Here is a 27755-nt window from a genome sequence, read left to right as displayed (position 1 = left end):
TGGTTTGACTCTACAAGAACATAAGGACTTAATTTTGTCATTGGGTTATTGGTAGTACTCTGTGAGGGTGACAGTGCTCATTTTGTGAACTTCCATTGCTGCAGCATTCAATCATTAGTAAGTAATTTTAAATGAGCTTGATTAATAGTTCCCAGAAGTTTGAATTTAAGGATCCAATAAAGCTTTTCAGAAGAAGAAAAAAATGAGAATGTGAACTTGGGCTCACCAAAGGATTGTTTATTTTTTTCCCTAAAGGTCAGTAAAATTTAATTATTTTTTCCTAAAGGAGAGTAAAAACAGCAACCAAAAAAAGCAGCAAGTTGTAACAATATGCTTTTATCAACAATCAACATTACTTTATTAAAAAAGGACATTTTAACACCAAACTTTGTGAGGTTGTATGCCTACTCTAAAGGCATATTTCATATCTTTAATTTTTTAAAAATTTCATTAACATTTTATTTTGAACTAATTTTAGACTCATAGTAGTTATAAAAATGGCACAGAGAGTTCCCTTCCTTCCTCTGATTTTGGCAGTTTATCTAACCATAACAGAACTTTCAAAACCAGGAAATTGACATTGGCCAGTGTTATCAGCTATAGGACCCCACCAAAATTGCACCCATTTTCCCCAGTAGCTTATTTAAATTTCAGGATCTGGCCTAGGATTCCACATTATCTTTAGTTGTTGCATCCGCTCGGTTGCCTTCAAGCTTTGACAGTTTCTTATTCCTTCCACCATCCTTCCTGATCTTGAGAATTTTGTGTGTCTGACTTTTTTTCTCATAATGAGATTGAACATATTTCAGCAAGGCTATCATAGAAGGAATCTTGTGTTCTCAGTGCTTTGCATCAGGGTCCATAATATTGATAGTCTTATCACTGGTGATGCTCACAGTGAAGTAACCTTGATCATGTGGTTAAGGTTGTATCTGCTGAGTTACTAGTAACTAGTAATGTTACTAGTTTTTTCTTCATAATTCAAAAATATTTGGTGGGAGATACTTTGTGTTAATGTCTCTTTCTCCTTAAACATTGACATGCTGACCTTTCACATCTGTGAGTAAATCTCATCAACAATAATTGTGATGTTTGCCTAATGGTGGTTTTGTATTTACCTCATGTTTTTTCCACTTATTAAAGTGGAATTCTCTTGAAGTAAGAGCTACCCCTTCTCTGTTTATTGAGTCAATTATTTTATTTATATTAGTGTAGACTCATGAGTATATATTTTATTGTATGGTTTATAATCTAGTATTAGCATTATTTATTTTGTTGCTAAATGTTCCAGCTTTAGACAATAGGAGCTTCTTCTGGTTGGCTTCTGTGATGGACTGCTATTTTAATTGAGTGAATTTCTCTTCTCACTGAATTCCTCCCAGCTCCCTATTTTTCATTTCATAACACCAGAGGCTAATGAAAACAGATATTTGGGACACATTGGCCTAGGGCACAGAAGGAGATTCATGGGACCATGCTTAGTGCTGAATTTGTATCTTGTCCCTCACCTTCAGAAATGACAAAGGAGAAGACACAGGAAAGTCGTGATAGGGATATGAAGCAGGATAGAGAAAGAAGACGTTGACATGGTACTTAAAGGAAAGGCACTTATTTCTTTCAGGATTGAAAGGACCTTTCAGGGGCTTCCAGGGAGCAACATAGTTCAAGAACTTACCATGTGCCAAGCAGGTGCTGGGCCATACACACTATAAGCATAACCTTATCTAACTTTCCCCCAATCTTCCTGTGGAGGAGAGGTTCCAGTGTCCCAAGAGGTCAAAACACATAAAGAAAGTGTTAGAGTCAGGACTGGTGCCATGTCCTCAGGGACTCTCTCTGTGTATTTTCCACAGACTCCTTCTTTCCTAGCAAGTGGGACAGGTACAGGGACAAAATTTCCTGCCTGTTCTGATGATACTGCTCCCCCACCTACTCCCCACCATAAAAATCTCTTTTATTTATTATCGGGGGGGGGGAGAACCTTTCTGTGCAGTAATCACTGATTGGTGTGTGTGTGTGCACACGCATGCACGCGCACACGCACACATGTGCTTCTTCACCCTTTTATGTAATCTGTGGATTTAAACGTATTTATAATGTATTTATGTAATCCTGTCATGTTTCTCTAAAATCTTGCTTTTAGAGCATGCAAGTATAGGGAGTTTTAATTTGCAGTGATTTCACAAGAAATACGCACCTGAGAGTCCCAAAAGAGAAAATGTCCCTCTTTGTAGTGAACCTACTTGACCACTGCTGTTCCTTTCTTCTAGTGGCCCTCCTGTTATCGCCACCTCTTAACCAGCTAGAAACAAAGAAATGGACTCTGGAAGAGATGCTAATGACAATATGAGATCCACACCTTCTGGCTCACCCCTGAGATAGTATAGGTTCTACAGTGAGCAGGAACTTGCCCAAGGTCACATATGGGGTTAGGGGAGAGCCCAGGCGAGAAGCCAGGGGTGTGCATTCCAGCCACCTTTCCGCCATCTTGCCATGGTGCTTGCTCAACAATGCCTGTCACTACCGCCAATATCTGACTGACCGAGTGGCTCAAAGGAATTCTTCCGAATGGTTTCTTAATAATAAATGCTTACATTTTCTCTTGGCCCCAGGCCAAATCCCCCCCCCCACCCCAATCTTGTTTTCAAGGTTGAACATTCCTTTGGAGTTAGTGACCTTGCCCTTGTCGGCCTGTGGATGTCGCTCTCTGTCCATAAGCCTCCTTTCCAGGGACCCTGTTTGTAGCAAAGACTATAATTTTATTTTGGGTTTGGATATACTGATTACATTTTAGCTTCTGGTATATTTTCTTACCTGTCACAGCCATTAAATTTATTTTAATAGTTACTCTACCCTCCTGATAGCCAGTAAAGGGGGAATTGGATATTGTCTATCAATTGGCTGGTCTGTGAACTAAGGCTATATCTAATTACAAGGCATTGTATCGGTTCTGATTTATTAACCATTTACTGTGCTTCAGAGAAGGTAGCATTTTTAGTAGCACTGTTCTGCTTGGCTGTAGCCTTCCAGGAGGGCAGAGTGCCCGGAATATCAGTGATCTTACAGTTATTACTTTGTGTCATATATAATCTTGTTTTTTCCCTGCAACAAATAAATCTTTGGGACTCCCTGAAAAAAAAAAAAAAAACAAGAAAAAAAAACATTTGTGGTTACAGTATAATAAAAATAAACCGTTTGTCATGACTGCAGCTGACATTTATCAGCCCGTTTGTGGGTGCTCTTTCTCTCTCTATATAATACAGAACATAATTTGTCACTTTGTAAATACATTCCAGTCTAAATCCCTGCCAGCATCTGTTAGTGTTTGAAGGATTAATGTGCTACCCTGTGTATGTCTGCACTTGCAGGGAATAGTGCAGCATATGATTATGGATCTTGGGAGAGAGGGGAACGGGGTGTTTTCTATGCATTTTTTTCCTGCACATGTAGTCTTTCTGGACTCTTCCTGAGTGTTCTTATCCTTCTCCCATTCTGCTTAGGTACCTGGAATTTCATCATTTGCAAGGATTCTGGTAGCCTGCACCCTTCCCTCTCCTGTTCATGGTCATGGTCACAGTAATAGTCTGTGTGTACTGTGGGTGGGGAGTGGCAGATGATTTGAGGTCAGTTATACCTGGTTTATATCCTCCCTTCATCTGATTTTATGACCTCAAGTTATTTAATTTTCATTTTCTCACTTCCAGCATAAAGATGTTAATAGCACCTTCTTAAAGGTGCTGAGGATGAAGAAGGAAATCTGTGTGGATGCAAAGTGCTGGGCTGGGAAGGTGGCCAGAGTAGCTGGTGTGGCTCTACCACCCTTCGTCACTGTCAGCGTGATTGCTGGCGTGCTGCAGTCTATGCATCTGGGTGTCACTTGGAGGATCCCAGCGCACTGAGCCAGTTGCTGGCTATGTTACTGCCTCTTTTACATCTTTTCCTGTTAGTTAGAGGAGTTTGTATTTATTTTGAAATATTTATATCCTTGTAAATCAAGTGCTTGGTAGGTTCTTGGCCCAGAGAGCATCCTTCCTGTAAGAAATTGGTCCTCACCAGAGCTTGGTACTAAATTCTGGCAAGGCTGAGGGAACCAAACCCTCACCCATGGCCAGATGATTCAGAGACCTGCTGGAGGGACCATCCTTGCTTTCCCTAGCAGAGGGCATGGATTCTCCTGACTAATAATATGACTTTAATTCTTCTTACTTTATGGACTGGCTATAGTCTTATCAATCACCCTTAATCTCCTGGTGTCATTTGGATTAGAAAAATTCTAGGACATGGAAGAAATGGTCTCATTAGCAACTCTTTTTGTGAGCAGTCTCTTTATTCATGTGTTCATTGTTTTGGTTTTGTGGGTGTACTTTTCTGCCCATCTCACCCTGGTGGCCCCCATCCCACGAAGCCCGTGTCTACGTTTGCACCTCTCTTCTCTCCAATGAAGAAAAAAGCGTGTAGCTTTCTTTTCATTAATAGAAACATTGTTTTGTTGTTGTTGCTGCTGTTCTGTTTTTGTTTTTCTGAAGTACAAATGCATATGAAGAGGACAGAAATATCATGCCACATACCCAGTGTGCAAGATGAGGCTTGTGATTTGGTGCTTTTTGTTAGGTTTCTAGAGAGAATTTTTAGCAGATCTGGGAACATAGAACCCAGTGGGGGTGGGGGGGGGGAAACATCAATTCTTCCGTCACCAAATGCCTAAGAATTTGCATGCTTAGAAAATGTCTAGAAAACCACAATTTCAATTTTTGACTGGTTTTTATAAGCTTCTAGAGATTCTAAAACAGTTCAAAAAGGTGCCAGTAGATATGTAGAATTGTGGGAACCATTTAATGCTGATATTTATTACAAAGTGTAATGTTCCTGAAATTTAGATCATTTAATACTAGACATGAGTCACAAGGAAGTGTTAGCAGATGCTCACTGGCCATCCTTAATTCTACACAATTTGGGGCTCCTTATGCTGTGTGTTCTCTCTATCCAATGTTCCGTGTGATAAACAACACACACTTGAAGATATGCATTTGGTGTTCTCCTTTTTTCTCTTTCATTTATTGGAATCTATAAGTCATAACAATTTCAAGGCTGTCAGACTTCAGGAAGCCCACCCAATTTTCTTGATTGTGTTCTAAAATGGAGGTTAGCAAACTGTGCTCTTCTGGGAGGAAATCCAGCCCAATGCCTGTTTTTGTAAGTCAAGTTTTATCGGAATGTGGCCATGCCCATTGATTTACATTATCTCTGGCGGTTTTTGTTGTCATGCTCCAAAAGTGGAGTAGTTTATATGGCCCACAAAACCTGGAATACTTACTATCTGGCCCATTCAAGAAAAACTTTGCTGACCCCTGTTCTAGAGGACTTAAGTCCATTTGGAAAGAAAAATCTGTTCTATGAGATCAGAATGAGCAGGTGGTTTAATTAGTATCATATTTTCCACATATGGAAACAATTGAAATTACGCAAGACTTAGTTATCAAACTTGGTTAATCCAAAACCTGGGGAAAGGGAATAGGGGGAGAGGTTGAAGTTAGCTGTTTTTTTCATCATAAGGTTAAAATTTTAATGGGCAAAGTAAAACAAAAGAGTGTAAAAGATTTCAGGTTCATAGAAGGAACAACATTCTTAGTAGTGGTATGTTTGGCCACACCAAACTCTTCTGGACTCAGGGATAATTTCAGAGTTGAGAAGTTCTGATGCCAAGACAATATTAGTATCTTGTAAAGAGAATTGGCTTATCAGAGTGGAGGGAAAACTGAAATCCCAGTTCTGCCAGCTACTAATTAAATGATTTTTGATCAGATTTTTCATGATTTCATAGCCTTTCTTTTATTTATAAAATAGGTCTACCTTGTAAGGGTTCCACGGGGTAAAATGTGGGAAAATCTATTATCGTCCCTTCCCTGTATGGTATCTGCCAGAGAGTTGGTCCTCAAAAGCGTTTAGTTCACAGTGAATGTTTGCCCCATGGAACAGATTTTGTACATTTATGCAGGGGAAAGATGTCTTAAGGTTTGACACATGTGATGACAGTTGACACTTGGCTTAACTGGAAAGTATGACCCTCAGCCATAACACCCCCAGGTCCTCCTGAGGGTTGCAAGGCAGGCCCGGCATCCCAGAAAGGAGTACAGCTTCATAAAGCCAGTGCTTGCATTTAGGAAAAAAAGAGCAAATGGACCAGGGCCTCCCTTTACAGAGGTGAAACTCTGGGTCATCCCATCACGCTGCAGCAGCGGAAGCCCTGCCTGTAGGGAACATGTGTATCGTCAAGCCAAAGGGAAAGGGGAAGATGCCGCTTATAAATATTGAAGAGGCAGGGAGAGCGTGTGGTATGGCCAGGCTGCTTTAGCATGCACGCCATTCCAAAGTGGCTTCTAATGGACATTTATAAGGTGGTGTCCCCCGCCCTCCCCCTCCCCATCTAATGCTGTCTGAGATGCTCTTTTGAAAACATGCAGTCTGTAACTTAGCTGGCTTTTAACAGAATTGGCCAATGTGATTCATTCGTCCCATTTGGCTATGAGAGAGGAGACCACAGAGCAAGTCAGATGTGACTGTGGCCATGTGCCGATGCCCAAACCTGCATGCTCTGTGCACTGAGGGGACAGGACATCCGTCCACTGCTTTGGCTCTGTATGCAGGTGTTGGCTTCACTCTAACACTCTTCATGGGCTTCCCTTCCCTCGGCTTCTGCTTGGACTTCATTTCCTGAAGCAGTCCTGGTTCAGCTGTCCAATAAGCCCTCACTGGCCCACCTTTGTCTCTCTCTCTCTCTCTTTTTCTCCCTCTCTTCTCAAGAGCATGAAACTATCCAGAGTAACCAGCTTCAGTGGAAAAGCAGTTATCACTAACCTGATATACCCTACTGGGCTGAATTTTTTTAAATTAATTCAGAAGTCATAATGGCTATTGTCTCTCAAAGACTTTTTCAGGCTTATTTTATGCTATTTGGGCTTTAGGATCAATTTTTTTTTTTTCAACTCTCTGATGTGCCTGATTTCATTGCTGTCAGCTGGAGGATTCTTCTTCCCTTAGCACACGTCTTTCTTGTAATGTCTCCATTGAAGCAGCATGAAGAAGCCCCTACACACTGACCTTTGGCTTTTCTCTTGAGCTTCTGGCTTGGCAGGTACTTGATTGGCCTTCCAAGGGGTAGACAGAAAACAGTTTTACCAAGTGATTTCCAGTGTATGACACAGATCCACATGGATGTCCCTGATCAACAGGTGGCTGTTGTTCATTTGGTGAATAAATATCCCAGCTTTCTTCACCTTGGGCCCCTCTGGCCCTAGGAAAATAGTATAATCTACATTCATCATAAGGAAGGAGAATGAAAATACTCGCCGCCTAATTCATAAGAGGAACAGCCCTGGAGTTACACATCCTTCCACTTACAGGCCTTTGGTAGAAGCCTGGATGCTCCACCCACCTCCCTGTGCACTGGGAAATGTACTTTCTGGCTCTACTCCTTTCTCTGCGAACCCCACACTGTGGAAAGGGGAGAGCTATTTTGAGGGATGATAGTTCTCTCTTTCCATATATACTACCTGGAGGTGATTTTTAGAATCTAGTTTGTTTTTGTTGGTTTCTGCCTTTTAATATGTGAATTTAAGTACATTTATATTCCTCATGAGTATGGTTATATTAATACTCATTTCTGAATTTTATTTCGTGTTTCCTCTCTACTAAGTGTTTTCCTTTATTATTAAATTTAATTATTTTGGGATACTTTTTTTTTTCTTTTTGGATACTTTTTTGGATTGATCCAGTTTCTTTATATTTCATGTATCCCATATATCCCTCCTCTGCTGCTCGTTTAGAAGCTAAAAGCTCTTCCTTCTGTCCTTCTCCCCTTCCTTCCTTCACTCTCTCCTTCATTCTCTCTTTCCTCCTCTGTCTTGCTCTCTCTCAGAGTCACTCTGGCAATTTCTACATACATACCTAAATTTTCTCTTACAAAGTGTAAAGTTATTTATATCTCTCATGTTAACTAAACCATACATGATTTAATGACTCAGTGAAATCTCCCTTCTATAAAAAATACCTTCCTTGTTATTGTTGTTTCAGTTCTGTCTCCAACCCCTTTTTAAACATAATTTATTTGGTTTTGCAGCTCATGTAAAAGATGCCCAGCATTTGGGGATCACTTAACTGTGACCTTTCTTTTGTGTGTGTCCTCATCTGTTTCTGCCTTTATGGGTGTTTTGGTTGGAACCTAGAAGAGGCTGCTTAGGCACATGCCGCCTCATTTTTCTCTGAGGTGTGTGTGTATGTGTGTGTTATCTTTTACATATTATTTGTTGAATACTTTGCCTTGTTTTTGTAGAACTTTTGAAAGGTTTCTCCCTTTGGATTCATCCATAAACTAAAAATAACCACCATGGTCACTTCTCAGCTTTGATAATGCTGTTCCGTGTTTACCGCATGCTTTGCATACCAAGTTCATCTCCATCATCCAGCATTGTGGCCAAGCCTGCCAGCATGAAGCAGCAAGAGAAATGCCCGGCTTCCCAAATGGCTTATGGAAAGCCATTGCTGCTAATATCATTAGCCTAGTTTTTTTTTTTTTTTAACTTTTTTTAAATTTTTTAAATTTTTATTTATTTATGATAGTCACAGAGAGAGAGAGAGGCAGAGACACAGGCAGAGGGAGAAGCAGGCTCCATGCACCGGGAGCCCGACGTGGGATTCGATCCCGGGTCTCCAGGATCGCGCCCTGGGCCAAAGGCAGGCGCCAAACCGCTGCACCACCCAGGGATCCCTCATTAGCCTAGTTTTATCTCTCCTTCTGAATTTGTCCTAAGTTTGGTGGTATGTGTTTTCATTCGTTTCCTCAATTAAATCCTGTCTCAAAAACCTGCTCTGTGACACTTGCTGGGTATCAGGTATTTGAGATCGAATTATAAAACTTTGCATTTTAATTTACTATAAATGTCAATGTGAATTATTGGTTGTTTGGGTTTTCTTTCATGGTCTCCCTCAGCATTCTTGGGAATGGCAATTGTTAGAACCTTTTTGGAGGACACCCAGCAAAATCAATCAAGATTTAAAATGTGGACATCTCTTGATCTAGCAATTCTACTTCCAGGAATTTTCTCCTATAGAAACTCTTCAGGGATCCCTGGGTGGCGCAGTGGTTTGGCGCCTGCCTTTGGCCCAGGGCGCGATCCTGGAGACCTGGGATGGAATCCCACATCGGGCTCCCGGTGCATGGAGCCTGCTTCTTCCTCCGCCTGTGTCTCTGCCCCTCTCTCTCTCTCTGTGACTATCATTAAAAAAAAAAAAAAAAAAAAAAAGAAACTCTTCAGATATGGTGAAGTACAGGTATTGCAGCATTGCTTTCAGTAACAAGAAACTGGAAAGAATATAAAATAATATTAATTACAATAAGAGCAATGGTTAACACTCCCAGAGCATCCGTATAATATAATGTGCTTTTCATGGCTCCTATCTCCCTGAATCCTCACAGCAACCCTGAGGAGGACAGTCTTCTATGATTTCTTTTCTTATAGACAGGGAAGGTTAGACGCTGGGAATTTAAGCAGTAAGTTCCCAAAGCTAGTGAAGGTTGTGGAGGGCTGTGTTCTCCTAAGGGGATCAGTTTTTAATAAATGATTGAGCAGCCCCTTCAATGACCTAAACATACTGGTTGGAATAAGTGGGAGTAGAGTTCTATTAAGATACATCAGATTATGTATTAGTTGGGAAAAACAATACTATAAAATAACATGTAAGCTACAATACTGTGTTTGTAGGAAAACATTGTTGTGCCATGTTTTTGTATGTGTAGAAATTATATTTGGGAAGGATTTGTGTCACGCTGTCATTCTCATTATCTTTGGGTAGTGGGATTTGGGAATTGTTTTCACTTCATAAAATCCACTTGTGCATTATTTGTACTTTCATCAGGGAGCCAGTTTGATTTTTACAACCAATGATACATGTAAGTAGCTGAAGACTGACTACTTAGCGTGGGTCAGAGATCCTCTCACCAAACTCACACGTACAAGTTGGCACTGTTGACATCTGGGGCCGGTTGTCAGGGTGCTACCTGTTTGTTGTAGGATGTGTAGTAGGATTGCTAACCTCTACTGTTAGATGCCGGTACACCCCTCCAACAAGCTGTGGCAACCAGAACTTCTGCAGACTTTGCCAGATGTCCTTTCAGAAGCAGAGTGCTTCTGCTTGAGAACCCTTGAGAGAGACACTGTCCAATCCATGTGTGGTATTCTCCATAGTAAAGATTGTATTTACGATCACTTCTCTCCATCTGAGGTTCTCCAAACTTTATGAGTCCTTTGTGAGGAATTCAGAATCTTCTAAACCATAGCAGAGAAATCTTACTTTTCTCTTTATATTCAACTAAGCATTCTTGGCTTGCCACCAGGTAATCAATGGGCACCAGATCTCTGTGTTTTCAATTCTGCACCTCTTTGTGAAATGAGGGGGGAGTGCACTGATACTTCTATCTGTGACTTCCCCAAAAGAGGGGGTTCCAGTGCTTAACAAGTTTCATGAAGAACACAGCTATTAAACATTCAAAATATATATACTGTTCCTGTTGAGAATATAATTATACAGTAAATTAGCTCATGTCCAGTATGTTGCCTTTTAAGCACATCTTTGATGTTTCCAGTACTTACATAAGATATAGGGCCTGTTTATTAAGAGTCTTCAACTGTGTATAAAACTAGAGCAGTCAAAAGTAATGGTGTCTGCTGAAGGATTCTTTATCATATGAATTTACCTTTAGTCATCTATTATTTATTTCAGCTATTTTATATGCCATTATAATAAATATTATGACAGAGAAAGCTTTTATGCTTCAACTTATTGTAGTACTCTTTACTTGCCTGCAATCCTTCAGGAAAATGTAACCATGCTTTACCTATAGTTAACGTAAATCATCACTTACATTAGAATGAAAAATTCACTATGAAAAAAGGCTCTTTCTTCAATAGCAAGGCATAAATGCACAATCATGTTGACTGCCAAACTCCTGTGCCATCCGCTGTCCTTCCTTAAACTGTTTTTAAGCTGCAAAGTGAATGCATTGCATAGAGGGAAATTGGAAGGTTTTCGAATATTTTCACTCTCTTGTTAGTTTCTGGCAAGATAAGCATTTTTTATCCAGAGTGCAAAATATTGCCAATTACTGTCTAAGCATTTTTAATAGTTTTGCTTTACGTGGCATGTAACTCATACACCAGATTAAATATGCTGTTACCCAGTGCAATTTCTCCTTGAATCAGCCTCACAATTACCTATAGATATTGATACAGTTATTTTATAAATTGAGTTCCAGCAACACAAGGCAAAAATTTTGACCTGTATATAATGAAGAAAGAGTTGTCATGATTTTCTTATTAGGGCTGTTTGTGTATTTTGCAAGGGAGAGGAGGGAAGGGTTAGGCCGTGCTCATGGGGACCCTGGAGTAGGGGTTGATGCTGAGGGTTGATCTAAAGGTTAGAAATGACAAATTCAGTCCGTATCCCTCAAGACTTTACAAAAACTCTTGGGCTTTGCTTAGGATTTTTTTTTGGTTTGGTTCCCTACTTGGAGACATAGAACCTTCTCTAAGAGTATTTTTCTTGTTAAATGCATAGTGGTATGCAGACCAATGCAATGTTTAGAGTCAGAAAAGAGACTCAGACTCTCTTTTTCTCTGGGATGCCCTATCAGGAAGAGCATTTACCAGTGCCTACTTTTGATGTTTAGGCTCAGCCAAGATTGGGCAAACTCCCTGTCAATTTACTCATGATCTGGTGTGGGTTGTTTGATGGAAAGGTACCAGAGCCGAAAGTAGATATGAGAATCCATCCACTTTTGCGCTCCTCAGTGAGGAGATTGCCATTTTTTGCCACCACCAACATCACTTAAATTATACTGGAGAAATTAGTGCTCTGAAGTCCCACATAGGATATTGATGAATTATTAAACCAGTTTAGTTAGGTCTGCATTGTAGTTCAGTGAATAATGTCATGTCAATATTATGCTCAGCGCCAGTGTCTGTTGCTGTTGTAAATGTGACAAGTCCTATTTAAGGTTTCAGAACATAAAATCAGGACTGAGAGTATGTAAAGTGGAAGGGTGAGAGACATCAGCATAATGCAATTAAGGCCCATTGGATTAGAATTTGCAGGATGCCATTAGCAATAAGCTCTGAATGTAGATTATTGCCTTAGTTACATTTTCTCCTTCAGCAATAGGCTTCTCTTGTAAATTCTAAGCGTATAAAATAAATATGATATAAAATAGACACAAATAAGAATATATAGATGATGTTAATTTCTTTATAGCTTCTTGGTGTTATATGTTGAAGAATATGACGACAGGGGTACAGCGTAGTGTGCTATCCAGCAAAGGTAGGAGTTCGGGAGCTGGCCACATCTCAGTTGGAAACCTGGGTCTGTGTCTCACTAGCCATGCCACTTTAAACTTTTATCAGCCTCTGTTTTCTAGTCTATAAAATGGGGGAAATGATATACACTTCAAAAGATTTTTCACATTACTCTTAAGTGAAAAATAAATGCCAAGCATATCATAGGTGCTCCTTATTTTTTCAGCTTTTATAATTAATAAATGTATGTAAATGAGAACTTTTTTTAGAGGAGCACAGAAATGAATTCTTCTATCAGTGTTAGAGAGGTGTAGGTGCACACCCATCAAATCCTCCTAGATTGGCACCTTCAAGTTAGAATATTCAATAGCTCATTGCCCTTAAACAGTAAATCTTGTATCTGCCATTGCATGGGATGAGCCCCCACTGCTGAAGGAGAATTTCCTCTGGGCATGCTGGAGGCTGGGCTCCCTGCACTTGCTCAGTGTATCTGGGTTTTTCCATCTTCCCAACCTCCAACTGTATTGTGTACTCTTCTTTTTGACCAACTCAGAGATGATGGTTTCAACACAAAATGAAGAACTCTTCTCACTAGAGCTCCTGCTCTAGGATTGGGTCAAAAGTGTGTGTGTGGTCAAGGTGAGTGGAGGAAGCAAGGGTCACATACTAGATTTGAAGTATACTTACTTGATTAACTGAGCATGACACATAACGCCCAACAGCTCTTGGTTCCCACACCAAATACTTTGGGTTCGTTACAGGGAGAAATCAGATTGTGGGGCAAACGCATTGATACACTCCCAGCTAATTCACAGGGAGTGTATAATTAATGATGATTTTCAAGTGAAAGTTTGTTTTTGAAGTATGGTTGGCCACTTGAATTAGTTACAAAAATACAGTCTTCTAAAGGCCTATTGCCATGAGATATTATCTTTTTTGTTCTTCCACTGATGATAAGCAGATTATGAGTGATGCAATGATATGGGGAAGAAGAAAATAAGTAAAGGAAATAGAAGCTGTGGAATATATATATTTACCTTTAGAGGCAGAATTAGTGAATGAATTCACACTTGTAAATATTGTCTCTCTTATGGTTGACCAACAGCAGGACAGTATGCTGCTTCTTTATAAGGCACTGATAGACCTAGTGGGTTTCCTGGGGTTGGCCTTGATGTGAGGGCCTCTGGGAGGAGTTGAGGGGGAATTGATGGGGAGAGAACAGGAAGTTTTTGTGGGCATTTTGGAACATGGAAGAGTGATTAAAATCATGGCTTAGGGTGAACCTTGGCTCTGCCACTGTTATCTGGGTGAAGTTGTGTAAGAGCTTTCAGAACTTCAGTTTCTACATCTATAAAATGGTGGGTGACAGCTGCCCCCATTGGGTTGGGGATTGGTAGGAATAAAAGGTACTATGCGGCAAGGGCTCATGGCCAGCCTTCTATGATCATTCCTGTTGGCCAGTTATGTCCCATTCAGCCCTTGCAGTGACGAGTGAAATGATTCCATGCTGCTGCTGCTGGTGGTGGTGGTGGTGATGATGGTGATGATAATGATGATGATGGTGGTGGTGGTAATGGTGATGATGCTGATGGTGGTGGTGGTGGTGGTGATGGTGCTAACAAGGTATGAATGACAACAAAAATAATCACAATAAGGATATTCATTGCTAACAGTTACAGAACACTTGTCAAGTAGTCAGACACTATTCCAAGTGTTTTACACAGATCACCTCACTTCCTGGTAAGGCAGGTGCTACCAGGATTTCTGTTTTATAGAAGGAAAAGCTGAATGTACAAATGAGAGACGTAACTTGCCCATCTGGTCAGTGCTGACCCAGACAATACAGCTTGAGTCTATGGCCTTTACCAATATCTTTTAGGTTCAAACCACTCATTGAATTTGGAAACTGGATTACATGGCCTCGGGGGGATTCAGCAAGCCCCCTTCTTCCTGCTTTGGAGTCAGATATCACCTCCTTTGCTGAATTGCTATTCATACTTTCTCTGAGTTACTTATGTTAATTTTATGAAATAACGAAGGGAGACCACAATTACTAATATGCTTTATTATTGAAAAATAAGGAGTATCCTGTTTTAGCAGTGGCTTTCCGAGTAATAGTCATTCTTTAAGTGCCCCAGGGCTTATATACAGGATATCTCATCTTTACCCCAACCATACAAGGCAAATGCCCATTTTCCATTGAGGCAGCTGAGGCCGAGAGCATCCATGTAGCTGCCCTGAAGTCAATGCTACCAGGGCTGTGGCTTCCAGGTCAGCCTGGCTCTGCTGTCTCTGCTGTGGATGACAACATTTCCCCACTTCTCTGTTTAAATACCGCATGATCCCCATATGGTTCTTTTGGTTTCAGGCGGTATCACATCTGAGTCACACTTGGCTAGTTTGTAGTCATAAAATGATATGAGAGATCACTCATTTAATGACAACAACTCATATAATGAGCAGTCCTTTTGGTTTGGCATTTACAGACTCTTGAATCACTCAGGAAGATTTTGGAACTTAATAAAGTCCAAGAAGACTTGGCCTATTGAGGGTGTCCGTGAATTGTGTCACCAGCAAGTGTCCCCGTATCCCAGGGAAATGGAGGAAGAGCATGTGGGTTGCTTAATTACTATGCTTTTCTGGCTGAGCCCGGGGTGTCGGGAGCAGGTGGGCTTCTCAGCTACTTAGAAGTTGCCTGATGCTTCATGTGTGGGATGCCACCTGTGCAGTTCTGTCTTAAAATGATGGGTACCAGCATCTGTATACATAATTTAAAATAAATTTACATTCTTATTCTGCCTGAGATGAGAAGATTGTATACTGGTGTGATTAGAGAGAAGAGTGAGGATTTGGGGAAGGGTTGAGAGAGGCATTTTATAGCATTTTAAGATTCAAAGCTCTTGGTATGAAGTTCTTCCTGTTAAACAAAGGTGGGTAGGTGGATGGATGGATGGAAGGATGGGTAGATAGATCTGTCTATCTAGATGGCAAAGGAGAAGGGAGGGACATATGGAAGGTTAACAGTTTATTTTGGAGTTAGTGGGATTGTAGATGCCTTTTGTTTGTCCTTATTCATCTGTCTTTTCTGAATTTTTCTGTAATTAATGAACGTGTAAAATAGGAAGTAGCCGGAAATAACTCTGGAAAGAGCAAAGTCATGGACTGGGTGTTAGTCATTACTATTTATATATTCATTCATTCATTCATTCATTCATTCATTTATTTATTTATATTTCCATTTGTATTTTTGAGTACATGGAGGGTTGTACCTTCCTAAGCTAAGCATAACCACATGACTTGCTCTGCCAACAAAATGTGATCAGAAGCAACATCTGTACTGCAGGGTGGGGCCTTGAGATCCACTTATGTACAGTGTGTCACATTCTCGTCTTCACGCTAAAGGCTAGTGATATTACAGAAGGTGGAGGCCCCATCTGCCTGGGACCCTGGCTAGCCACGGCGAACACGGTCTAACTGACCTGAGATGGGCATGAAGTGTGAGCAAATAATAATCCTTGATTGTTTTAAGACATTGAGGTTTGGGAGCTGTTCAGTAAGGATACTGAATCGCCTCCTCCTGATTGGTATGGAGGCAGTTGAGTGAGTCATACTAATGAATTTGGATGGTATCTTATTGCCCATTGTAAGCTACAAAGGGGTTTGGGACTTTGTAAATGTGCTTGTTTTGCCAATCCAAAGAGCAGACCCTGCCCAAACAAGGCCTGGACTTCTCATGTTGTAGATGGCAAATGCTAATTTAACATTTCTTAATTTAAAAAAAACCCACCAGTTCTTTAGTGGTGGTGGAACAGTCTGTATCTTGCATGTGGTGATTATTATATGTATCTTGAATAAAATGTCATAGAATTATACACAAATATATTCCGAATAAAAGAAAATGAGTGTCTCCCCAAAATGGTGAAGCCCAGGTAAGTCTGTGGTTTAATGAGCTGTGTTTGCACCACTGTTGATTTTCTGGTTCTGATAATGTCCTATAGACATGGATAAGATGTCACCATTGGTGGTGCTGGGAGGCAGGTGTATGGGCACTCTTGGTGCTATTTTTGCCACTTCTTGGGAGTCCATAACTAGTTCCAAATTGAAGTTAACAACAACAGAAAGTTGGTGAGTTAAAACCAGGGAAGTGCATTGTGGTCAGTTCCAGGTTCCTGGCCAGATGTGGCAGGAAAGATCACACTGGCAGATAGAGCCTCTTGCCTCAACCTAGCCCTCAGCAGTTTATCCCTCAGAAATGGGTTCTGTTTGCAGTGCCTCAGCCACTGCATCCTGGTTTAGGGCACATCTTGCGTTAAATAGTTCTATAATGCTGTCAGATTTGTTAGACAATCAGAAAAGCAACCCTTCCTCCTGGCCCCCAAAACGCACACAAACACATCCACGCTCCCTGATTCTAAAAGTGGTGTTTCTTTTTTTCCTTCCCTGAATTTACCAGATTGCACTCAATTTCTCTGCATTTCTCAGGGTCAGTAGCAGAAACAGGAAACCTGATGCCGGGGGCAAGAGAATTACCTGAGTAATAGTGTGTAGACTTGAATCACTGTCCCCAGGAGCCTAGTAACCCACAGCCTGTGGATTAGTCTGTTGAACTACTTGGTGGCTTGTGACCCCTTGTTCCCTCTAGATGTGTATGTTCTGATTTTGTTCTCATTGGTAGTGGCAGCTCTGTACCTTATTTTAAAGTGAAGGGGAAGGACCAGTGTAAGTTACGCATACAGAAGGTTATAGTGGCCCACTTGGCTGAGCCATCGTTTTCTTTGGGAGATTGCTTTGGGGTCACCATCTAGGAATGTTCTTACCGTTTCATGAGGGAAATATGTATATGCATCTTTATGATACATAGGCTGCATGTCCCTTAGGGAGTCTCTAAGGGGTTTGGCTGAGAGGAATGATGTCTTCACCATTTTCCCCAATACAATGAGTATTAGGGTTTCCTCTTGTGATACACTCAAAGTTCTGTAAGAGTCTGTGTGCAGCAGTGAGCATCATGCCCTAAGTGAAGTAAGGCTGAGGCCAGAGCAGGTAGGATGAGGGTAAAAAGCCACTTTATTTGCTAACTCTTAATGTCAAGCTGGGTAGTGAAGCATTTATGAGGCATAAGAATCTATGAGGAATACAAGTTAGCCATTGACAGGCTCGGTACTCTGAAGAGATTTTAGTCATGGGACAGTTAATCAGCCATGCAGACAGGAGGTGAGTGGCATTTATCTCCTGGTCTGGAGGCCCAAGCTCTCTACACAGTACAATCTCACTCAAGGGCATTCATTTTTGCCATCAGTGGTGTCTTTCTCTATAAGACAAGGGGTATAGCCTCAAGTCATTCTGGATCCTCCACCTTTGTTCTTCTCTGGTCTTAGGAAACTCATAACAAAACCCATGTGTTAGCACATTCCTGGCTCAGGTTAAATGCTTCTCCTCCTCCTTCCAAAATTGGCACATTTGTGCACCTGCCACTGTTACTCAAGGACCTTCAATCTACACTGGCCAATCTGCCTTCACAACATCCATATGCTATTGGGGCTTGGGGCAGTCATTTAGTCACCTTACATCCCTTTCCCTAAAACTGAGCTCTTTAGGAGACATACCCTGCATCCTTCAGGATCTAACAGCAAGCTGGTCTGACGCACTCTTCATTAACATCATTCCATCCATTGTGCTACGCCGTAGCCCACCCAAACTACAGTTCGCTGCAGACCAGAAAGAATTGGGCACAGTAGACACCTTATCTCCTTCTAGTGAAGTTCTCTCTTCCAGGCTGGATGTTAGGTACTTTACACCCATTCTTACAAGTCTGTGAGGAGATAATATTCGCCTTTTACAAATGAGGCTCAGAATGTGCAATGGCCAAGGTCAGTTGGCCTCCCTGCTGCCTCTGGCTGATGCTTATTGTTCAAGGCTTGGTACTTGGGTTACAGCCCAGGATGCTAAGACTAAGCATCTCAGCATAGTTTGTGGGACCCCCTCCCCCAAGTAAGACAGTTGAATGGAGCATGTGCATGGCAGTGCTGTTTGCATCTCCTTCATAGCATTAGAGGTACCACGTTCATCTCTGCATTCTCACTGTAGCATCACAGGCTAGATGAGAATTCCCAGGCTTGCCGTTTGCTCGCTGGGACTTTCCTCACCTGAACAGGCAGTGGCCCTGGCATTCTTGGCTGTCCGTCCTTTGGAGGAGGTGGGTCTAAGAAGTGATCGTATTTAATTACATACCCTGCAGCCCAGCCAGACTTAAAAACTGGGGGTGCCCCATAAACACAGAACAAGTTGGATGGTAACCCTGATCTTTCCAGAATTATGCTAGGATGCTCTCCAGTGGAACATGATTGCTTCAAATCCTGATGCCCTTGGCCTTCTAGGTTCTGTCAAGAAGGAAATGTGGGCTTTTGTGTCAGGCATACTGGGGTGAATCCTCACCCTTGACACTTCTTAGTTCTGTGATCTTTAATGAGGCCACATGTAAAATAGGGGAAGTATAACCCATTCAGTTGTTATGGGGAGGAAACAAGCTGGTGCATGGAAGTACCCAGGCCACAGTCAGCCTGGAACAGACTGTAGTTATTGTCATCATCTACATGTGCCCCACCTATCTGGAGGGTTTCCTGGGTTGTGAAACCAGAGCTCCTTTGTGGGATCTAGGTCACTCGGGGTCCATTGGAATAAATGAGTTTTGCCTGCTTTGTACTTTCTCTAAATGAATCATCTTTAATTTTTGATGCAGGCTCAACGGAATCATTTCAGAACCTGCATGGCAGCTTTTGAGATTAAAATATCATCTACTGAATTTTTACACGAGCCAGGCTTTGTCCTGGCATTCCCTTATTTTTAGAGTTTTTATTTTAGGACACAGATTGAGAGGAGATGCTTAAGCCTGAAGACCCTTTGGATCCTCTGTGCACTGAGTGAAACAGCACAACCCCCAGCCTGTGGTTTTAGCAGATTCCCAGCCTCACATCCTCCCAAACTTGGCAGTAAAAGCCCTGTTCTTCCATTCATTCCAATGATTTATATTCTCTCTGGGCGTCTAATATTAAACAGGGGAATTCCGACATGTTCCATAACACATTTACTGTAACTTGATACCATGAACTAAACTTGCTGTTATTTATCATTTCTTTTTATTTTCTCTCATTCCAGCACAAAGCCAAGGTAGAAGCAATGACCCTGGACCTCGCTCTGCTCCGTAGCGTGCAGCATTTTGCTCAAGCGTTCAAGGCCAAGAATGTGTGAGTGTTCCAGTGGAGGGTTATAGATCATAATATCTTGCTATTGTAATGTCTTTATCAGATGAACACAATTGGGAAAACACCAATGCAAGGCTGTTGTGTTGTCCTGGCGCCCAAACAGCAGGCTCATTTATATTGGCCCTGTTAAGGTGTACCGTATTTTTTTGACTTCTTGAGTCACCCTCATTATGAGATGTGTCATCAATCTAATAACAGCTCCCCCAATAAAAAAGGAAAGACAGTATTCAAACACTAGTAAAAATAGCTAATAAAAGCCAGCTGATTGTAGGATGTGTCCTGATCACCGATGTGTTTGCCGTGCATCTTAGAATTGAGGAAAAGCATTTTAATTGCATCCAGTAACAAGTAGCCTTACTAATCCAGTCCTTCAAGGAGGCCGAGAATCAGACAGGAGAAGGTTCTACTGTTTCTACGTCTGCAACCATTTTATGCGGTGTGTGAACGTGGTTCCAAAACATGGACTCATATTGTGAGAAGGTTACTCTTTTCTTTCCTTCTTTTTTGTTTTTCAGAATGCCCGAAGGAGGAAGCCTTAGCTAGGGCCTGGCAAGTGTTTATGCCATCACATGCCAACCTCCTTTCCTAACAGAGAGAGAGCAGACCTCAGACCTGGAGCTGGAGCAAGCAGTGGTGGCTAGCTCCATTTTAATTACAATATTTTGTTTCCAAGTGTTTATTTTTATGGTTCCCTCATATTGAGGGCAAGCAATACTGGTTTCTCATTTAATGTAGTGGTTTAAATTTCATTTAAAAAAATAACTGCATTTAATTTTTTTTTCAGTGAATTGATTTAAACATGAGGATTAAGTTAATAACAGTACAGGTGGTGCCAAGGATAAGATAGTTCCAGAAGTGGCATCAGAATGACTGAATTTGGGAGAATGCTGATAAATGATGAGTTGTCTTCGGGTTAGGCTATGTTGGGAGCATTGGTTTTATAGTTCTCCAAGCAGATGATGGATATATGGGGAGGTATTTAAACCAGATATTCAGAAGGTACTATGTAGATCTGTGCCTGCAGTGCTGACCAGTGTCCAGTCTCTCTTGAATCTGCCTCAGTTTCTCACTCTGCTCTTGAACACTGTCAACAAGTCTGCTCTCTAAAGCCTTTTCTGGAGCAAGCAAATGGGCTGAGTCCTTGAGTTTGAAATCTAGAGTCAGAGTCTTGAGTGCAGTTGCACCCTCCCTGTAAATGCAGGCCCCGTACTCACAGAACAAGTGGGTCATGTCCCCGGTGAGCCTACAGACCTGGGTGAGCCTGATGTGTGTGTTCTCCACAGTGTTTGCCAGCTGGTGGCTGCCAGCCCTTTCCAGAGCTCCCAGGCAAGGTCAGATCAGGGTACAGCAATAGCTTGGAAGACATTTGCTTGTATGTAACTTCATCACTCACTTATCCACTTGCTCATTAACTTAACACACATTCAGTGAGTGCCTCCAAAGCCCCAGCCCCTCTTCTGGGCTCTGGGAAGAGTAGTGGCCACTGGAAGCCTACTTCCCCTTGGACACGAAGCCATAATCTCAGGGGCCAGCAAGCAGTTTTATTGCTCAGAGCTGACTCCTCAACCTACTGTTTTGTGGTTATTTGGAAAAATAGTAATAATAATAGTAATAGCAGCAATGAGCAGTAGCAGTTCATTTATCCAGTGCTTATTATGGGCCATGCACTGAGAACCTTTTGTGTGCATTTTCTGATTTACTGCTATTTCTTATTCGGTTATACAGATGAGGAGAGCAAGACTGGAAGGGAAAAGGTGGTTATCTGAGGGCTCCCAGCCGGGAAGTGGGCTGGGGGGTGGGTAGCCCAGAGCCTCTGCTATAGTCCCTTCAGGCCTCCTGCTCATCCACCACACGGCCCCATCTTTCACTTGAAATGCAGTGGGAGCTGAGATCGGAGACAGTGAGTGACCCTTGCAGGGTCACTTGGCAGACTGGGAGCCGCTGTGGGACTTGCATCCACTTCTGACTATCACGCTCTCCCTGACACAGTGCTGCCTCTCTCTATGCTTCCCCCAGCTCCTTTGTCAGGCCGCACTGGAAGCAGCAGTATGGCCAAGGAGAGCCAACTGTTACATAATAGGACTGTCTTCCAAGTCGTAACAGGACCGTTAGGGAAAGTAGTTCAGAAATCATCAAATTCAACTGCCTTTTGTAATCATCAACCTCAAACTCTTGGAGAAAGCTATCACCCGTTTTGCCCTAATCCTAGATTTTAGCAAATGACTGAATTTTTGTACTTCTAGGTTTAGAAACAAAGGCGATTTCCCTTTTAGCAAAAACCCCGTACCACAAACCTCTTTTTATATGTCTCTCGAGATCCAGCCTTTTACACGGCTTAGAGAAATATTGTGGTGGCGAAAATATGCATAAAAAAGTGAGCGATTTTACTTTTGAAATACTGCCAAAGTGAAATCTCTCCTGGATAGGCAGATGACAGTTTAGTACTTACGGGTCTTTAGATTCTGAGCACTGTCAGAAGTGAATTTAAGTGCAGGTGGCTGGGCTGCCAAAAACCACGTGTAGCCTCCTGCTTCTCATCACCTCCCATCTTCAGACATGAAAATTTCCTTGTGTGTAAAACATAATGACAAATGAAAGAAAGCCTGCCAGTTCAGAACCAGGCTCCTTTTGTGCTGTTGGACTGAGGAGAGGAAAAACCCCTCACATTGAAATTCCATGTGGACACTCCCATTTACTATTCCATTTTGAAGCCTGTGAGTACACCAGAAGTCCTGTCAGGCTCCTCACTCCTGTGTGTATTCCCCACGTCCGTGCTCCAGCTCATGGACACTTCCCTTGTGCCAGGAGAGGTGGCGGATTGTGTAGCCCAACACAGAGAACGGTAGAAACAGATGCTAAGTGCAAACCCTGCTGAAGGGGCAGCCAGTCGTGATGCAGACCCACCCTCCATCTGCCTTCCACCAGGAGGACATGGGCGTTTAGCCTATTCTGGGATATCTTCTTTTTTCTGGGGAGGGGAGGAGGTGGTGGGTGGGAGGCTATTTTAGAATGAGCACTGCTGCTAATAATGATTATACAAAATAATAGCTGCCAGCCAGCTTGCTGTTTATTCTGTGCAAGGCAAGGTGCTCAGTACTTATACGGGTATTCTCTCTTGAATTTCTTACAGCAACCCTAGGCATTAGTCATTTTTATCTCTAGTTTACAAATTGAAAAGCTCCAGCCTTTCGCAGAGAGGCTAAATCGCTTTTCCAATTTTAGCCAGCGGTGGATCTGCAGTTTGAACCCGAGTGTGTCTGAATCGAGAACAACTCTTCTTGCTGTGTCTCACACTTCGGTCCCACGTTTCAGCACAGATTCCTGTACTGGGATGTATCTGAGTAACAAGTTGCTCCAAAATCTAGCAGCTTCACGCCATTAAAAACAAGACATGTTTCCATGCTCTCATCCAGTTTGTCTAAATCAGTTGTTTGTTCAAACACAATGAATGCACTTTAATCTGTAGGTTTCCTCTCAAAAAAATTTTTTTTGTAATTAATGCAACTTGTTGGAGTGACAAGGTTGCCTTCTAGAGTTTTCTGTATCCTATACTTCAGTAACTGCATCCCCGTGGTGTTGTTGAACATGTTCTTTTGTTCTTTTGTCTCCTCACTTTCTTGTGAAGTGTAGCTAACTGTAGAGGCTTGGTCCCATACCCGTTTAATTCTTGGGCAAGATTGCTGCATAGGTGATAGCATAGTCTGCTATGGAGAAGACACATGGGGCTGCTTGCCCGTGCCAGTTTTTGGGGGCTCAGCACTCCCTGACTGCTCCATACCTCTGCCCATCTCAACTTGCATCCATTCATTCTGCTATTCTCCTCTCACTCTTCTGGGTGGTCAGGCCAGGAATCCTTTGCCCGCTTCCAGACAGTTCTCCCCAGAGTTAGTGTTGGTAGTGGTCGGTCAGTGTGTCTCAGGTCGAATTATGTTGGGCATTACTGGAAAGTTCCAAGCCAAAGCCTGTGGTAAGTCCCAACCAAACTGAATTTTGAAGGAAATTTTCTTTAAACTGCAATCCTGAAAAACATCCAGGCTCCACACTGCCTGACAGGCGGAGGCATCCATCAGAGTATGGAGAGCTGGGATCTTTACTAATCATTCAGACCAAATACTGGCATTTTATGCAACAGGCTTTTCACCAATAGTCTGTTGTTTGTGGCACTTTTGTACATTTTCATTCCTAGTTTCTAGCTGTTTAGTTTACTGAAAAGTGCATATTTTGAACAGGGCCTGAAACAGTTTGACAGCTATTAGAACTAGAAGCTCTGTAGATATTTTTTCTTTTTCAGAAGATATTAAAAATTTGAGTTCCAGGGGATCCCTGGGTGGCTCAGCGGTTTAGTGCCTGCCTTTGGCCCAGGGCGCGATCCTGGAGTCCCGGGATCGAGTCCCATGTCGGGCTTCCGCCATGGAGCCTGCTTCTCCCTCCTCCTGTGTCTCTGCACCCCCCCCCCATGTCTTTCATGAATAAATAAATAAATATTTAAAAAAATTTGAGTTCCAGATAGTCCTGAAATAATGGACACCTGGATTCCAATCCTGGAGTTCTGAAAATTGGTAATGGAACATACTATGGGAAACTCTTGGCTTGGATCCCAGGTACCAATCAGCTCTTACAATGTTGACCAAAGGCTTTGATTTGTTCTAGAAATTAATTGAAATCGATAGTTCATATTAAAATAATATATACAATTCTGATGGTTTCTAGAACTTCATTTTTGATGATGGATTTTTACTTTGCCTTCTCAACTTTCTGTCTCCAGTATAATTTAAGGAAATTAGACTTTGTTTCATTTAGAAAATAATATAGAATAGTGATGTTTTTTAAAAAAATGCTAAGAATGCTTTCTTTATTTTTTAAACATTTGAAGGGGATAGTCTTTAACAAAGCTATTTATTTTTACTTTTTACTAAATTACTCTCAGAACTTGAATCTACTAATCCCAGATATAATATTCTTGGATCCTTATTCCAAATTTTACTTTTGCAAATCCTTCTATGGAAGTGGGTGGGCCATAAATTATAAATAAATTCTACATTTTGAGGGATAAATTACCCTGAAGACCGATGTGTAAATTACAGCTTAATCTTTCTTTTTCTTCTCAGCTCAATTTTAAGAATAATGTTTTAGCCAACATATCTGCATTACTCTTTGCTCGACATGAGAAATCCATTTCTGGTTTGCCTAGCAAAGGATCATATTGCTTTGCTTTTCTACCCAGTATGAAATCTAAAAGAAAAAAGAAAAGGAGAGGCATATTTTAGTTGTAATGAACTCTCTAAATCTAGATCTTAATTATAATTTTTTAGGGAAAAGTTTAAAAACTGTACAAGTTAATTTTTCCCCATCCCATATATTTTACATGTTAGCATATCAAAAAATTATATTGTGAAACAGTTAATATATTTAGAAATACCAGGGAAGAACATTTCCTTCATAAGTAAATTTCTTGCCTCTGAAATTTAATTCCTTTTTTAAAAAAGATTTTATTTATTTATTTATGAGAGACACAGAGAGCACGAGAGGCAGAGGGAGAAGCAGGCTCTACGCAGGGAGCCCGACATGGGACTAGATCCCGGGTCTCCAAGATCGGGGCCTGGGCTGAAGGCAGCGCTAAACCGCAGAGCCACCTGGGCTGCCCTTAAATTTAATTCTTTAGGCATCTTTTAATATAATTCGTTTTAAAAATTTCAGAAACATTTAATATACTTCATTTCTTATTAAACAAAAATACTAATGCAGGGTAGTATGGTGTAATTCAGGAGTCAACAAACCTGCAAACCAACAAAATAAATATTTTAGACTTTCCAGGCCATAACATCCTTGTTGCAATTACTCAGCTCTGCCTTTGTAGCATGAAAGCAGCTATGGGCAGGATTTGAGTAGATGAACGTGACCATGTTCCAATAAAATTTTATTTAGAGTTAGAGGAGATGAGCTGGATTTGCACTAGGGCCATAGAGCCAGCCCATGGTGTGGCTCAATTGAACTTAGATTTAAATCCCAGCTCTGCTACCTCACTAACTGTGGCCTTGGGCAAACTATTGGCATCTCTGTGCCTCACTTTCCAAATGTGTGTAAAGCTAGATTATCACATACATTTTTTTAAATGGTTTTGAAGAGGAGCGCCATCATGCATGGAATAACCAGTGTACTGTGCCTATGACTATTATTAACATGTGTTTTTCTTATCTTGATCTAAAATGATCTAAGATGTTTTTAAGAATACATACAGTATGATAAAATAGGAGTAAGATGTAAACTTAAGTAGGGAAAGGGGATGAAGTAGACTAATAAGATGTGGTCCTAGTGGAAGTATGGATCTTATAAGGACTTTCACTGTCCTTAAACATTGGACCTAAGAATGAGCTTTGAGATTCCTGGCAACCAAGTGCAGAGTGAAAATGAGGTTCATGTTGCCCACATGCTAGAAGCATCACAGGAGCCAAGCAGAAATGATCGTCACTATAGTGATGCTTCAGTGAGGATCTCAGAGTACTTCTTACTCTACTGAGTATTTCCTCCCCTGCTCTTTGTGACTCTTTACAAAGCTCTTGATTTGATTGTGATGCTTTGCAATTCCCTTTCAGAGTAAATGGCTAGACTCGATTTTCTTTGCTATTGCTACATCTGTTTCCCTTGGCTTTTGCCATTTTTTTTTTCCGGATGATTAAGGTTGCCATAAGAGCATCCTGCTTTGAATATACAGGTACATTGGGAAGGTTTAGTGGCATATACTGAAAATAATTAGTCTATGTGTTTTGGGCACCAAAGTACCTCATCTCATCTGACTTCTGCTCCACTCCTTTTCTGTGTAGTTTTTCATTTTTCCCCTTACTTCATTATTTATTCAATGCTTACAATGGTGCCAGGAACTGGGCCAGACACTAGCAGTAAACCATTTGCCATCTCTCTTCTCCCATGCCTATTTCTCTCTTAGAATAGTCATGAAGCTTGCGGATTTTTTGATAGCTTTCCATGATGTCTATCTTCAAAAACATATCCTTAGTGGAGAAGAATATTTATTGCATTAATTAGGGGCCATGTTGCAATTAAATTTGTCAGAAAAAAATTCAGTGAACCTTTTGCCATCATTAAAAGTCATCACAGCTAAAGAATACATGAAACTGTGTTCGAATTAACCACAATGATGTTTGCAAAATAAACAGTTTTGATTTCCCAACAGAATTCTCGGTTCAGCCATCACTATCGTGTTTCATGACATCAAAGTGATGTATGTTAATTGAAGACACAAAAAAAACTTCCCTTCCAGGAAGAATAAAAACCTAGCTTTGGAGGACAGATACAATTACTCTGTGGCTGCTTCCTCCTACTACACTCGCCATCCCACCAATGTATATATAACCCATGTTATGTCTTTTAACTCTAGCAAATAATATTAATTTTATTCCTGGTGTTCAACAATGACCATTTAAATCATTGGACTAGAGTACAAGTCAGCAAAGTTTTTTCCATAAAGAATCGGGTATATATATATATATATATATATATAGGGATATAGATAGATATAGATATAGATGATATAGATATAGATATAGATATAGATATAGATATAGATATAGATATAGATATTTTTGCCTTTATGAGCCAGATGGTCTCTGTAGCAACTAGTGTTGAGTGCATCTTGATTGTTGAGTGAGACCTTTGTAATTCAGAAGTAGCCATTGAGAACTTGTAAATGATTGGGTGTTTCTGTGTTCCAATAAAACCTTATTTTCAAAAACAGGAAGAGTTGGAGTTGAGATTCGGTCTGGGATTTGTGGCTTGCTAATCCTTGGATTTGAACTCACTATCTCTTGAAATATAACTCATTTAAGAGCACCTTGTCATTATGAGAAATACATGACATTTTTCTTAGAAAATGGATTATGTTAGGCCTGGTCAAGATATGTAGGTGTAAATAGCCAACAGTTGTATGCTTGGTTAATTTCAACTTTCTGCAGATACTCAGCAATATTCTTTGATATTTAGAGGCTGGGAAAAGAGATAAGAGTTTGAGAAGAACAGCATGCTGTGCTGAGGTTTGGAAATACCACCATATGAAAAGCAGGTCAACAAAGACAACTAAGTTTTTTTAAAATAATGAAGACACTGAAGTCCTAATTGGGGTTTGGAACCATATAATGCT

General features: G+C 41.1%; 1 protein-coding gene across 3 annotated transcripts in view; it reads left to right on the top strand.

Moving 5' to 3' along the window:
* The window catches only part of WWOX (WW domain containing oxidoreductase), a 954836-nt gene that overhangs the window by 222120 nt on the left and 704961 nt on the right, over nt 1–27755 (top strand). For all 3 annotated transcript variants that reach the window (XM_072731475.1, XM_072731473.1, XM_072731474.1), the window contains exon 6: nt 19497–19585. In XM_072731475.1, the coding sequence (XP_072587576.1) occupies nt 19497–19585 (89 nt within the window). The remainder of the gene's footprint in view (nt 1–19496; nt 19586–27755) is intronic.

This window comes from Vulpes vulpes, chromosome 12 (assembly GCF_048418805.1).
Source record: "Vulpes vulpes isolate BD-2025 chromosome 12, VulVul3, whole genome shotgun sequence".
Lineage (NCBI taxonomy): Eukaryota > Metazoa > Chordata > Mammalia > Carnivora > Canidae > Vulpes > Vulpes vulpes.
The sequence above is the reverse complement of the archived record's forward strand: the minus strand, read 5'-3'. Positions and strand labels throughout refer to the sequence as shown.